Source organism: Sceloporus occidentalis, unplaced genomic scaffold, assembly GCF_023333645.1.
Source record: "Sceloporus occidentalis isolate IW3139 unplaced genomic scaffold, rSceOcc1.0.p SCAF_1, whole genome shotgun sequence".
NCBI lineage: Eukaryota > Metazoa > Chordata > Lepidosauria > Squamata > Phrynosomatidae > Sceloporus > Sceloporus occidentalis.
Genome location: NW_028316981.1, coordinates 320,287,693 through 320,300,489, shown reverse-complemented (window position 1 = coordinate 320,300,489; position 12,797 = coordinate 320,287,693). Strand labels below are relative to the sequence as shown.

The 12,797-nt window shown below is 49.9% G+C and overlaps 1 protein-coding gene across 2 annotated transcripts; it reads right to left on the bottom strand.

Moving 5' to 3' along the window:
* Positions 1-3,048: 3,048 nt before the first annotated feature.
* Positions 3,049-9,310, bottom strand: CREB3 (cAMP responsive element binding protein 3). 2 transcript variants are annotated; one of them, XM_089498551.1, is made up of 9 exons: positions 9,114-9,310; positions 8,828-9,029; positions 7,863-7,987; positions 7,630-7,725; positions 7,242-7,348; positions 6,988-7,056; positions 6,077-6,161; positions 5,800-5,884; positions 3,049-4,461 (listed from the first exon to the last, which is right to left on the bottom strand). In XM_089498551.1, the coding sequence occupies exons 1-9, from the start codon at positions 9,228-9,230 to the stop codon at positions 4,058-4,060; spliced, it is 1,290 nt and encodes a 429-aa protein (XP_089354677.1). In that variant the 5' UTR covers positions 9,231-9,310; the 3' UTR covers positions 3,049-4,057. The 2 variants fall into 2 exon arrangements, with proteins under 2 accessions (XP_089354677.1, XP_089354686.1); XM_089498560.1 differs by lacking the exon at positions 6,988-7,056.
* Between the last annotated feature and the right edge of the window lie 3,487 nt (positions 9,311-12,797).

Genomic DNA, 12,797 nt, shown 5'->3' with positions numbered 1-12,797 from the left:
AACCAGGTGGGCCCCAGGGTTTGCTCCTACTCTGTGGATCCTGTCCATTGCAGAAGGGCAGACCCCAGCATACAGGAGCCTCCCCCCCCCCCCGAACCACATTCCTAATAGCCCCTTTCCATGCGACAAAGGGGGCACCTAAAACAAAGGACAGTACTTGACCATAGGGAAACTGTACTTGCCAATAGAGAATCATTGGGGAATCCTGGCCCATAGGGAATCATTGGGGGATACTGGCCCATAGGGAATTATTGAGGAATATTGGCCCATAAGGAATCATTGGGGAATCCTGGACCATAGGGAATCAAGGGGAATACTGGCCCATGGGGAATAATTGGGGAATATTGGCCCATAGGGAATCACTGGGGAATCATGGTCCATAGGGAATCATTAAGGAATCCTGGACCATAGGGAATCATTAAGGAATCCTGGCCCATAGGGAATCATTGGGGAATCCTGGACCATAGGGAATCAAGGGGAATACTGGCCCATGGGGAATCATTGGGGAATATTGGCCCATAGGGAATCATTGGGGAATCATGGTCCATAGGGAATCACTGGGGAATCATGGTCCATAGGGAATCATTAAGGAATCCTGGCCCATAGGGAATCATTGGGGAATCCTGGACCATAGGGAATCAAGGGGAATACTGGCCCATGGGGAATCATTGGGGAATATTGGCCCATAGGGAATCATTGGGGAATCATGGCCCATAGGGAATCATTGGGGAATCATGGCCCATAGGGAATCATTAAGGAATCATGGCCCATAGGGAATCATTGAGGAATCCTGGCCCATAGGGAATCATTGAGGAATCCTGGCCCATAGGGAATCATTAAGGAATCATGGCCCATAGGGAATCATTAAGGAATCATGGCCCATAGGGAATCATTGGGGAATCATGGCCCATAGGGAATCACTGGGGAATCATGGCCCATAGGGAATCATTAAGGAATCATGGCCCATAGGGAATCATTGGGGAATCATGGCCCATAGGGAATCATTAAGGAATCATGGCCCATAGGGAATCATTGGGGAATCATGGCCCATAGGGAATCATTAAGGAATCATGGCCCATAGGGAATCATTGAGGAATCATGGCCCATAGGGAATCATTGAGGAATCATGGCCCATAGGGAATCATTGGGGAATCATGGCCCATAGGGAATCATTAAGGAATCATGGCCCATAGGGAATCATTGAGGAATCATGGCCCATAGGGAATCATTGGGGAATCATGGCCCATAGGGAATCATTAAGGAATCATGGCCCATAGGGAATCATTGGGGAATCATGGCCCATAGGGAATCATGGCCCATAGGGAATCATTGGGGAATCATGGCCCATAGGGAATCATTGGGGAATCATGGCCCATAGGGAATCATTGGGGAATCATGGCCCATAGGGAATCATTAAGGAATCATGGCCCATAGAGAATCATGGGGATCATAGAATCATAGTTGGAAGAGGCCACAAGGGCCATCCAGTCCAACCTCCTGCCATGCAGGAAATTTAAATCAAAGCATCCCTGACAGATAGCCATCCAGGCTCTGTTTAAAGACTTCTAAGGAAGGAGACTCCACTACACTCCGAGGAAGGAGTGTGTTCCACATCGAACAGCCCTTATTGTCAGGAAGTTCCTCCTAATGTTGAGGTGGAATAGAGAATAATTGGGGAATACTTTCCCATAGAGTCTCTTGGAGCTCACTTGCCCATAGGGAATAATTGGGGAATACTTGCCCATAGAGAATCATGGAGATCACTTGCCCATAGGGAATAATTGGGGAATACTTGCCCATAGAGAATCATAGAGATCACTTGCCCATAGGGAATAATTGGGGAATACTTGCCCATAGAGAATCATGGAGATCACTTGCCCATAGGGGCAATAGCATGTCACTTGCTGTTTGATGTTCTTTTGTTGCCTGTTTTATTGAACCATTTCTTGTATTGCTCTGTATTTTATATGTATTATCCTACTAGAGAGGCCCCTTCCCCACCACCACTCCCTTTGTGTCGTGTCTTTCTAGATTGTAAGCCTGCGGGCAGGGAACCGTCCAATTAAAAAGATTGTATGTACAGCGCTGTGTAAATTTACAGCGCTTTATAAATAAAGGTTAATAATAATAATCTTCCTAATGCCGTGACCCTTTAATACAGTTCCTCATGTTGTGGTGACCCCCAACCATAAAATTATTTTCATTGCTACATGCAAATATGTGTTTTCCGACGGTTTTAGGTGACCCCTGTGAAAGGGTCATTCAAGCCCCAAAGGGGTCCCGACCCACAGGTTGGGAACCACTGCCATAGGGAATAATTTAGGAATACTTGCCCATGGGGAATACTTGGGAATTACTTGCCCATAGGGAATCAAGGGGATTTCTTGCCCATAGGGAATCTTGGGGATCGCTTGCCCATAGGCAAACATTGGGGATCACTTGCCCATAGAGAACCATTGAGATCGCTTGCCCTTAGAGAATTATGGGGCAACCTATCCAGCAAAAGAAGTTTGGGGAAAGGGAGGGGGGCTCTCTGCCCCTGTTCCCCCCCCCCCCTTCAAAAATGGTTGAAAACTAGAGTCTGGCAGATGCCCAAGAAGAGCACAAGAAGGGCCATCATGGAGGTAGGCAACCCCTCCCCTGCAGAAATTAATGTCTGTTGGAGGGGAATGAAGACATCAGTGGTAACAGGAGTCCCCCACCCCCATAACTGTACAGTACTCCCCCCCCAAAAAAAAATAGCACATTCCTGGTGCCCCCATCCTTGGAGTGGGAGGCAGCCTTGGCCAGAGAAAAAGAGAGGTCCTCTGTGCTGCCCCCCCCCCCAAAAAAAAAATAAAAGAGGCTGCAGGCAAACCCAAAAGCTGAGGGACTCATGTGTGAAGAGGGGGCTGTTTGGGCGGTTTCCAGGCAAACAAGAGGCAGACAGACCCCTTTCTCTTTCCCCCAAGGTGGGCTCCAGGTGTGTGTGGGACAGGGAAGATGTAGCTGGCAAGGGAGAAGACCCCCCCCCCCCATAAAAACCCACAAAAGGAGCAGACGAGCCGGTGAGGGGCTCTATTGTGGAGATGTTTATTCTTTGCATTTGCACTTAAGCCTTTGGCCAGAGGCAGAGAAATCACAGAATCGTAGAATTGGAAGAGACCCCCAAAAAGGGCCATCCAGTCCAACCCCATTGTGCTATGCAGGAACTCTCAATCAAAGCATCCACATTGACAGATGGTCGTCTAGCCTCTGTTTAAATAGTCATTCTGGGAGTCTTTGGCCCAGGAAGAGGAGCAACAACCTCTTCTCTCCCCCCACAACCCAAAGGGAAAAGAGAAAGCCCTTTTCTATCCCCCTACACACACCTTTGGACCCCCAAAGTAGGCAACGGAAGGGGCACATTCCAGGTGGCCCCACTGAAGGGCCAAAGGCCAAGGAGCTCTGGGGTAGAAGCTGGAATGGTCTAGCTTGAACACTGGAGGATGGGAGAATGGGGTTGGAGTGGATGGCCCTTCTTGGGGTCTCTTTCAACTCTATGAAGACCCCCCCCATGCAGCTTGGATGGATTTGGGGGGGCTTCCAGGGGAGTCTTCCAGGGCAGGAGAGGAGGGCTGCTTTTGCCCTAGAAGGAGTCGGGGAGGGGGATGCAGAGCCTGATCCCTCACCCCAGTCCAGCCCCACCAAGTGACCAGCCAGAGAGGGCCAGGAGTGGGTGGGGGCTCAGACCAGCTGCAGGCATGCAAGGACTCCGATCTCACCACCTTCAAGGAAAGGTCAGCGGGGCAACTCAGGCAAAGGACTAGCCCTCCATTGTGGCGCAAATTCTGGCCCAACCAGAACCAACACTGGGCCTGAAAGGCCGACTTGCCTCCCCCAGTCCAAAAGTCTCACTGGTGCCAACACTTCCCAGATGGGTTGGACTACAATTCCCATCCCCAGCCAGGGGGATGTCTTGATTCCAGTTCTTGACTAGGGTAAATATTCCCTGCAGTGTCCAACAAGGAGAGGCCACCAGAGCCATTGCATTGCTGCTGAAGCTTCCATCCATCTGTCCCTCTGGCCCCAGGAGACCTCACATCTCATCTGAGCGGCGCGGCTGGATGACCACGGTGGTGGTAGTATGGTCCACCCAGCTGCGTTTCTGGTCAATGGTGGCTGGAGGGAGGGTCCCTTCCTTCCCTGGGGGCTGTTGGGTGGCTGGGAGGACAGGAGACGCCCCTGGCTGGTGGGAGGAGGAAGAGTTGCCCCCGGCACTGCTGGCGCTGACTGAGGGGGTGGCCGAGGGGGTCCGGTGGCCCTCCAGGGAGTGGTTGAGGGCCCCCGCATTGGGCTGCAGGCCTCTTTTGGGCGCCATCTTCTCCAGTGGCTGCATGTGGGACGCCGCCGGGCCTTTCAGTGGTATTTTCACGGCCTGAGGGGCATCGGTCAGTCCCAGGGCACCCCCACTCTGGTACTCACGCAGCCTCCGGGAGAGCACTGAAAAGTGGTGAGCAAAGTGGTGAGGGGATGGAAGGGAGCGGGGCACCCCCACACTTGACTACCCAGCACTCGCCAGATCCCAAGGCCAGCCTGGATGAGGCTCGCTCCCCTCCCTTGTTTTTACCTGAGAGGACACCTCTCCAACAGATGTCTAACAGACACTGACCATAGAACTGCCCTGGAGGAGCAACAAAGGCATAGTAGAGCGTTCTCTCTAGGAATCTCTAGGTCCTCCAGGGCAACTCTGTGGTCAACGTCCGACAGACACTGACCACAGAACTGCGCTGGAGGAGCTACAAAGGCCTAGTAGAATATTCTTTCTAGGAATCTCTAGGTCTTTCATTGCAACCTTTAATTAAGGTTGACCATAGAGTTGCACTGCAGGACCTAGATATTAATAGATAGAACATATTAATCAAATCTGTCAATAATCAAATCTGCAAATATCAAAGCTGCAAATATGGAGGGATGACTGTACAGTGTGGCAGCACACATAATTTTGGATTTCATTCAGAACTGAATCGAGAGCCATCCCTACATGCAGCTCTGCAACAAGTCCCTGCAACAACTTGTTCCGGAAGGAGGATGGCCCGTGACGCCACTCCCCATCTTTTCTGGGCTATATTCTGGCTCAGCTCCATCAGGGCCAGCCTGAAGATAGAGGGCCCTCCCTCTGTAACTGTCATCTTTCGGCCTCTGAGGGAGAGAATAGGCTGGCCCAGCTCCATCAGGGCCAGCCTGAAGATAGAGCGCCCTCCCTCCGTAACTGTCATCTTTTGGCCTGTGAGGGAGAGAATAGGCTGGCCCAGCTCCATCAGGGCTAGCCTGAAGATAGAGAGCCCTCCCTCCATAACTGTCATCTTTCGGCCTGTGAGGGAGAGAATAGGCTGGCTCAGCTCCATCGGGGCCAGCCTGAAGATAGAGCGCCCTCCCTCCGTAACTGGTCATCTTTCGGCCTCTTGAGGGAGAGAATAAGCTGGCTCAGCTCCATCAGGGCTAGCCTGAAGATAGAGAGCCCTCCCTCCGGTCCATCCACCTTGGTCCAGGCCTCAGAGGGAGAGAAGAACTGCTGGGCCTGATCCCCTTCCCCCTCACCATTCCCTTCTCCTTTTGCGTCGTGTCTTTTAGATTGTAAGCCTGAGGGCAGGGAACTGTCTGTTATCCCCTCTGTTGTAAGCCGCCTGGATTCCCCATGATTGGGCAGCATATAAATAAATCCTATTATTATTATTATTATTATTATTATTATTATTATTATTATATTCCCTGGCTCTCCCCAGCCCCACTGCACCCTGGCCACCAGTCCATTGCCCCCCTGCCCTCCATGGGACTCACCTCCCTGCAGCTCCAGCTGACGTTCCTGGCTGCCAAAGGGGAACAGGTTGGGCGAGAGGATCAGGCAGAAGGACAGGAGCAGGACCTGGGCAGGAAGAAATGGCATAGTGGTGGTCAGAGTCCAGCTGCAGGTGGGGCAGGAGCCATTGGCCTTGACCATTTAAACGTGGGCCAGCGTCACACTGCCCCTCCGCTGCCCCCCAGAGGAAAGAGACCCATGCTGGGCCTGGGCAGTGCGCATCCCATGAGAGGGACTGCCCAGGAACCGGTCACTCACTAGGACGCAGGTGCCAGCCGTGGTGGTCTTGGTGGACGACTGCTGGACCATGGCCTGAAGCTTCCTCAGTTGTTCCAGCAAAGACCTAGAATCATAGAATCATAGAATCATAAAGTTGGAAGAGACCAAAAGGGCCATCCAGTCTGACCCCATTCTGCCATGCAGGAACTCTCAGTCATGATCCTCCCAGTGAGTTCTGGGCACCACGATTCAAAAAGGATGTTGACAAGCTGGAATCGTGTCTAGAGAAGGGTGATCAAAATGGCGGAAGATCTGGAAACCAAGAATCATAGAGTTGGAAGAGATCACAAGGGCCATCCAGTCCAACCCCCTTCTGACATGCAGGAACTCTCAACGAAAGCATGCCCTATGAGGAAAGACTTAGGGAGTTGGGGATGTTTAGCCAGGAGAAGAGAAGGTTAAGATATGATAGCCTTGTTTAAATACTTGAAGGGATGTCATATTGAGGAGGGAGCAAGCTTGTTTTCTGCTGCTCCAAAGACTAGGACCCAGAGCAATGGATGCAAGCTCCAGGAAAAGAGATTCCAGCTCAACATTCGGAGGAACTTTCTAAGAGCTTTTTGACAGTGGAACACACTCCCTCAGAGAGTGATGGAGGTCTTTAAACAGAGGGTGGATGGCCAACTGTCAATGAGGATGCTTTGATTGAGAGTTCCTGCATGGCAGAACAGGGTTAGACTGGATGGCCCCTTTTGGGGTCTCTTCCAACTCTAGGATTCTATGAAAGACAGCCATCTTGCCTCTGCTTAGAAGACCCCTCCTCACTCTGGGCCACTGGCTCCTGGCAGCGGAGACCCTCGGGAGACCCCTGGGGACCCCAAAGGCGGAATGATCTGCAGAGGGGAGGGTGCCCCCTCACCATACAGAAACCTCTCCTCCCTGGGACTCACAGGTTCTGCTTCTGCAGCTGCTGCACCTTCTTCTGGAGCTCGTTGTTTTGGGCCGTGCAAGCCACCACTCTGTGGGGAAAGCAAGGGGTCAGGAGGGAGTCCCACTGTGTGTGTTGTAGGGGTGCAACTACTAGGATCGCGGGAACAACTCCACCACTCCGAAGAGAGCCAGAAGGGCAGTTGGGGCCCATGGACCCCAGGGGACTCAGCCCCCTCCCCACCTCGCAAGGGCCACTCACTCCCTTGCCCCACACCTGCTCTCCAAGCCGTCCACGTAAACCTTCTTCCGCCGCCGGCTCTCCTGTGCAGAATGCTTGTTGCGGATCTTCCGCCGGACCCTCTTGAGGACCCGCTCTTCTGCCTGCAGTGCAAAGTGCTTGGGAGTCATTCAGGGCCCCATTGCTGGGGGGCCACAGAGGACCCCCTCCAACCTTTTCCTGTCCCACTATGGGCCAAAGACCTGCCCTTGATCCGGCTGCCAAGGCTTGGCATTGGAATCAGGCCCTCAGCCCATTTACAGAGAAGCCCCTGGCCCAGGAATTGGGGAGACGTTCCTCCAGAACTGGGGCCCCATCAGGGTCTGCTTTGCATAGCCCCTCCAGCCCCATGGTTTTGGGGGTCAAGGCTGTTCCCAGAACCCACCTTGGTGAGGGGCAGGTCACAGGGGAGGGTGGTCCCCTCCTTCTCCAGGAGCCTCTTCTCTTCCTCGGTCAGCATCAGCGGAGGGAAGCCATCACACTGGAAGGGCCACAGAAGGGGAAGGGGCAGAGGTTAGGGGTCCAGGCTCAGCCTCACAGGGAGAAGCCCCCAAGGGAACCCTTAGGGAGCCTGGTGGTGGCATTGGGAAGAGGGGGCAGAGGCGCAAGGGGCCTTACCTGTAAGTTGGCGGGCAAAGGCTCCTCTTCAATGGACACAGAAACAGGGAGCCCAGAACCCTCTGGGCTGCTGCCCCCAAAGCAGGAGAGTCCCTCGGAGGCTTCTGAGGTGTCCACCCATAGCTCTGGAAAAGGGGGAGGAGGAGGTGAGGGTCACACCGGTGGGGTTCAGAAGGGGTCAGCATCCCCACTTTCTTCCCTCCACATTGTCCAGCCCCTACTGGCTCAAGAGGGACTTCTGCTGGACTAATCTGCAGGAGCTGCTGGGGGGCTGGGAAGATGCTGCCCTGGTCGCCCCCTCCATCCATCGTTTGCTGGTGGGTCATAGAATCACAGGGTTGGAAGGGACCCCCAAAGGCCATCTAGCCCAACTCCATTATGCCAGGAAGGAATACATAGGATCCTAAAGATGGAAGAGATCCCCAAGGGCCATCCAGTCCAACCCCCTTCTGCCATGAAGGAATACATAGGACACTAGGGTTGGAAGGGACCCTCAAAAAGAGCTATCCAATCCAATCCCATTCTGCCATGGCCATCCAGCCTCTGTTTAAAGATCCCCAAGGAATGAAACGCCACCAAAATCTCCATTGAGGGAGTGTCTTCCACAGAGGAGCAGTGGGGGACTCCTTCTTTGGAGGTCTTTAAACAGAGGCTGGAGGACCATCTGTTGGAGATTGGGAGTTCCTGCATGGCAGGATGGGGTTGGAATGAATCAGGGCCCTTTTGGGGATCTCTTCCAACTCTTCTAGGATTCTATGATCCTTCCTTGGAGGCCTTTAAGCAGAGGCTGGAGGGCCATCTGTCAATGGGGATGCTTTGGTTATGTGGGTCATCATTCAGATCCAGGTGGGAGTCATCCCAGAAAGGTATGGGGTATTTGGGGGGGAGGAGTTGGTTGTAGAAGGAGGAGCAGGGACCCCCCCTTAGCCTCCCTATCTTTGGTTGGGGGTCTCTCTTTTACTCACCAAGGTCGATGGCCACCTGGCCCCCATTGTCCATGCTGCTGCTGCTGCTGCTGCTGCTATCGGTGGGCTCTGGGTTCGAGAGAGAGGAGTAGTTGTGCTCGGAGTGGACGCCGGGGCTGGAGGGCGAGGGGCTGCTCCTGGGCAGAGGGTCCTCCGTCCAGAGGCTCCGCAGCAGCTCCTCCTCCTCCTCCTCCTGGAAGACCTGCAAAGGGGTCAAGGGGTCAAGAGAGGGGTTAGGGGGTCACCCTTTGGCCCGGGAGGGAGGGAGGGAGGGAGGGAGGCTGACCTCTGGCAGGAGAGTCCAGCTGTCCTCTAGAGGCGCCAAGGAGTCCTGGGCGCCCCCCATCAAGAAGTCCAGCAGGTCCTCCTCCTGGTCGCTCAGGTCATCGGGTGACCCCCACATCCTGGCCACTCTCCGGCCACCAAGGGGCCACCGAGGTTCACTCCCGATCAGCTGCTCTGGCCTCGCCCTCCTCTGCTCCTTCCAACAAGGCAAATATGACGTCATCCCAATCTCCGGGCCACGCCCCTCCCGCTCTCCCATTGGCTTAGCTTGCGCCCACCCCGGCGCCCCATTGGCCCACGCCACTGCCGCTCTTCTGTCGGGGAATCCCCCGCCCTGGAGGTCCCCCTATGACGTCACAAAGGGCGGGCCCGAGACTTCCTCCCAAATGCTCTCCCTTCCGCCCCTCCCCCCGACGCCGTCCTCCAAAAGGAGGACTGTCCGGAGAAAAAGGAAAGAGGCGACCAATTGAAAGCTAAAACCACTATTGTTGTTGTTATTGTTATTATTATTTATCTATTTAAGGTATTTCTACCCCTCCCAACTGGGATTCAATAAAAATAAGTGGATTTCTCCAAACTGGGAGTCAAAGTATTACATTCCCGGTTGGCGTCTATGGGATCCCTGCTGGGCAGAAGGCTGGAGGATAGCTTCATTTGTTAGATTACTATTACTATTATTATTATTAACCTTGATTTATGAAGCGCTGTAAATTTACACAGCGCTGTAGATGCCATCTTTTTAGTTCGAGGGTTCCCTGCCCTCGGGCTTCCAATCTAAAAAGACACGACACAAAAGGAGAGGAAGGGAGGGGTGGAGGGAGAGGGTCAGAGGCCCAGCAGTTCCTCTCTGCCTCCGAGGCCTGGACCAAGGCAGAGGGACTGGAGGGATAGGGCTTGGCTTCATAGCGGATGGTTAATCTTCTTCCAGGGAAAATACTTACTCTCAAGTAGGATAATACATATACAGTACATAGCAATACAGGACATGATTCAATAAAACAGGCAACAAAGGAACATCAAATAGTAAGCAACAATTATGCAATGCCTGGGAAGGCTTCTCTGAACAGGATGGTCTTCAGCTCCATTTTGAAGCTGGTTAAAGAAGTGATCAGGGCCCTTGTGTCTCGCGGGGGAAGAAGGTTCCAGGAGTGAGCGGCATTATATTGATATAATTATAAATGATATAATATAATTTATGTTATACAAAATATAGAAATTACATTATATATATAAATTATATACTAAAACAAGTATATCTATAGTATAATTATGTTATCTAATGTAAATTAAATTATATATATTTATATAAATTTATATAAATATATTTGATATATAATTTATAATATATATATATAATATACAATACATATTACATATCATATAATTTATAATTTTTGAAATTATATAATAACCAATTTATATGTATGATATAATTATATCATGTAAAACAAATTAAATTATATATTTATATAAATTTATATAAATCAAATTTATTCTATATTTTATCATTTATATAAATATATTTGTGTATTAAAGTATATTATATAATTTATAATATATATAGTTATATGAATTATTATATGTAATATACATGCTTATATTATTTCATAATGTCCCCCATGCTCTTTAACATTTCCATGACGCCGGGGGAGAGACCATCCGGAGACATGGGCCGCAGGGTCCTCAGTGCGCTGGTGACACCCAGACTTCTCTCTCCAGGCCTCCGACTGCTGCAGTGACTACTAGGGACTGCATCTCTCCTCTGGATGCCTTCCTGGGGTCAGTAATGGGCTGGATGAGGGAAAACAGACTCAGGCTGAATCCAGAGAAAACAGAGGAACTATCGATAGGTTCCCCAAGGTCAGGGATGGAGATTTTTCAATGAGTCCTGGATGGGGTCACATTTCCCCTAAACAGGGGTAGGCCACCTTTTTGAGCCGGGGGCCGGGTTGCTGTCCCTCAGACAACTGGGGGGCCGAAGCCAAAAAATAAATAATCAAATAATTTTTGAAAGATTTAAATAAATAAATAAACCGGGACAAATGACAACATTTTCAAATAGTGGACACTTTTTTTAAAAAAGTGGAGGACACGCAAAAAAATTTGCTGATTTTTTAAAAAATGTGAATATAAATGCATGTTTCTGAGGCGTCTATAGAAATTGCCCCCCTTGCCCCTGCGTGTGAGAGGCCAAAGGCCCCGGCGGCAATCAGCGGCAGGACCAGGCTGGGGCCGGTCCCAAGGCCTCGCCGGGCCAAATTCGGCCCGCGGGCCGCAGGTTGCCTACCCCTGCCCCTAAAGGACGAAGTTCACAGTTTGGGAGTACTCCTGGATCCATCTTTACAGTTATCATCTCAAGTGGATGCGATGGCAGGAGTGCTTGGCACCAGCTTCGGCTGATACGCCAACTGCGTCCCTGTCTGGACTGAAAGGACCTTGAAATGGTGGTACTTGCGCTGGTAACCTCTCGCTTAGGCTTCTGCAATGCGCTCTACATGGGGCTACCTTTGTACCAGGTTCGGAAGCTTCAACTAATTCAAAATGCAGCAGCCAGACTGATCACTGGGACCCCAATACAAAGTGTTGGTTGTTGTTGTTATTATTATTAACCTTTATTTATAAAGCGCTGTAGATTTACACAGCACTGTACATACAATCTTTTAATTAGACGGATCCCTGCCCTCAGGCTTACAATCTAAGAAGACAGGACACAAAAGGGGAAGGGAGTGGAGGATGCAGCCAAATGCTTTCTGGGAAGAGCTCAGTTCCTTTGGGGAGGCCTGGTGGGATACCTGGAAAGCCCTACATGGCTTGGGCCCGAGTTACATGAGGGAACGCCTCTCCCGACACAATCCGCCCCGGAGCCTCAGGACAATAGGGAAGAATCTGTTAGACTACCCCAGGGTCAGACTAACAGCTGCTTCCAAAAGAGCATTCACAGCTATGGCCCCCAAATGATGGAACAAGCTGCCGGAAGAGATCCATCTCATCACGACTTTAGATGCCTTTAAGAAGGCACTCAAGACGGATCTCTTCCGGTGGGCATCCGCCCTGACCTTCGGTAAAGAACTCTAGAAAACCCGGCTTCCGGTCATAATAGCATAATTCGACCGATGCTTTGTTGTTGTTGTTGTTGTTGTAATGAAATTTTTATATAGCTTGATGTTTATATGATATGTATTTTACATACGATTGCCATTGTATGGAGATTTTCTGGATGTCATCCCGCTTCGATCCATTGGGAGAAGAAGCAGGAAAATATAAATAAACTTTATTCACTTTATATAAATATATGTTAACATATATTTCATAATTTATATAAATACATTTATATAATAATAATAATTATATAGTGTATAAATTTATACATATACATATTTATACACACACACATATATAACATATAAAACATAAGTAATAATATAACATCATATATCTTATCCTTTATTTATATGTTTATAATTTATTTGTTTATTTAAAATACATATAAATTATATATATAATATATTAATTTTAATATACATTTTATATGAAATATTTTGATGTATATTTTAATATATAATATATTTTAATATATTAATATCAATATATTATACCTTACATTTATAACATTTAAAAATATACTTATGTATTGTTTTTAAATTAATCATAGACGCATAGACTCACAGAGTGGGAAGGGACCACA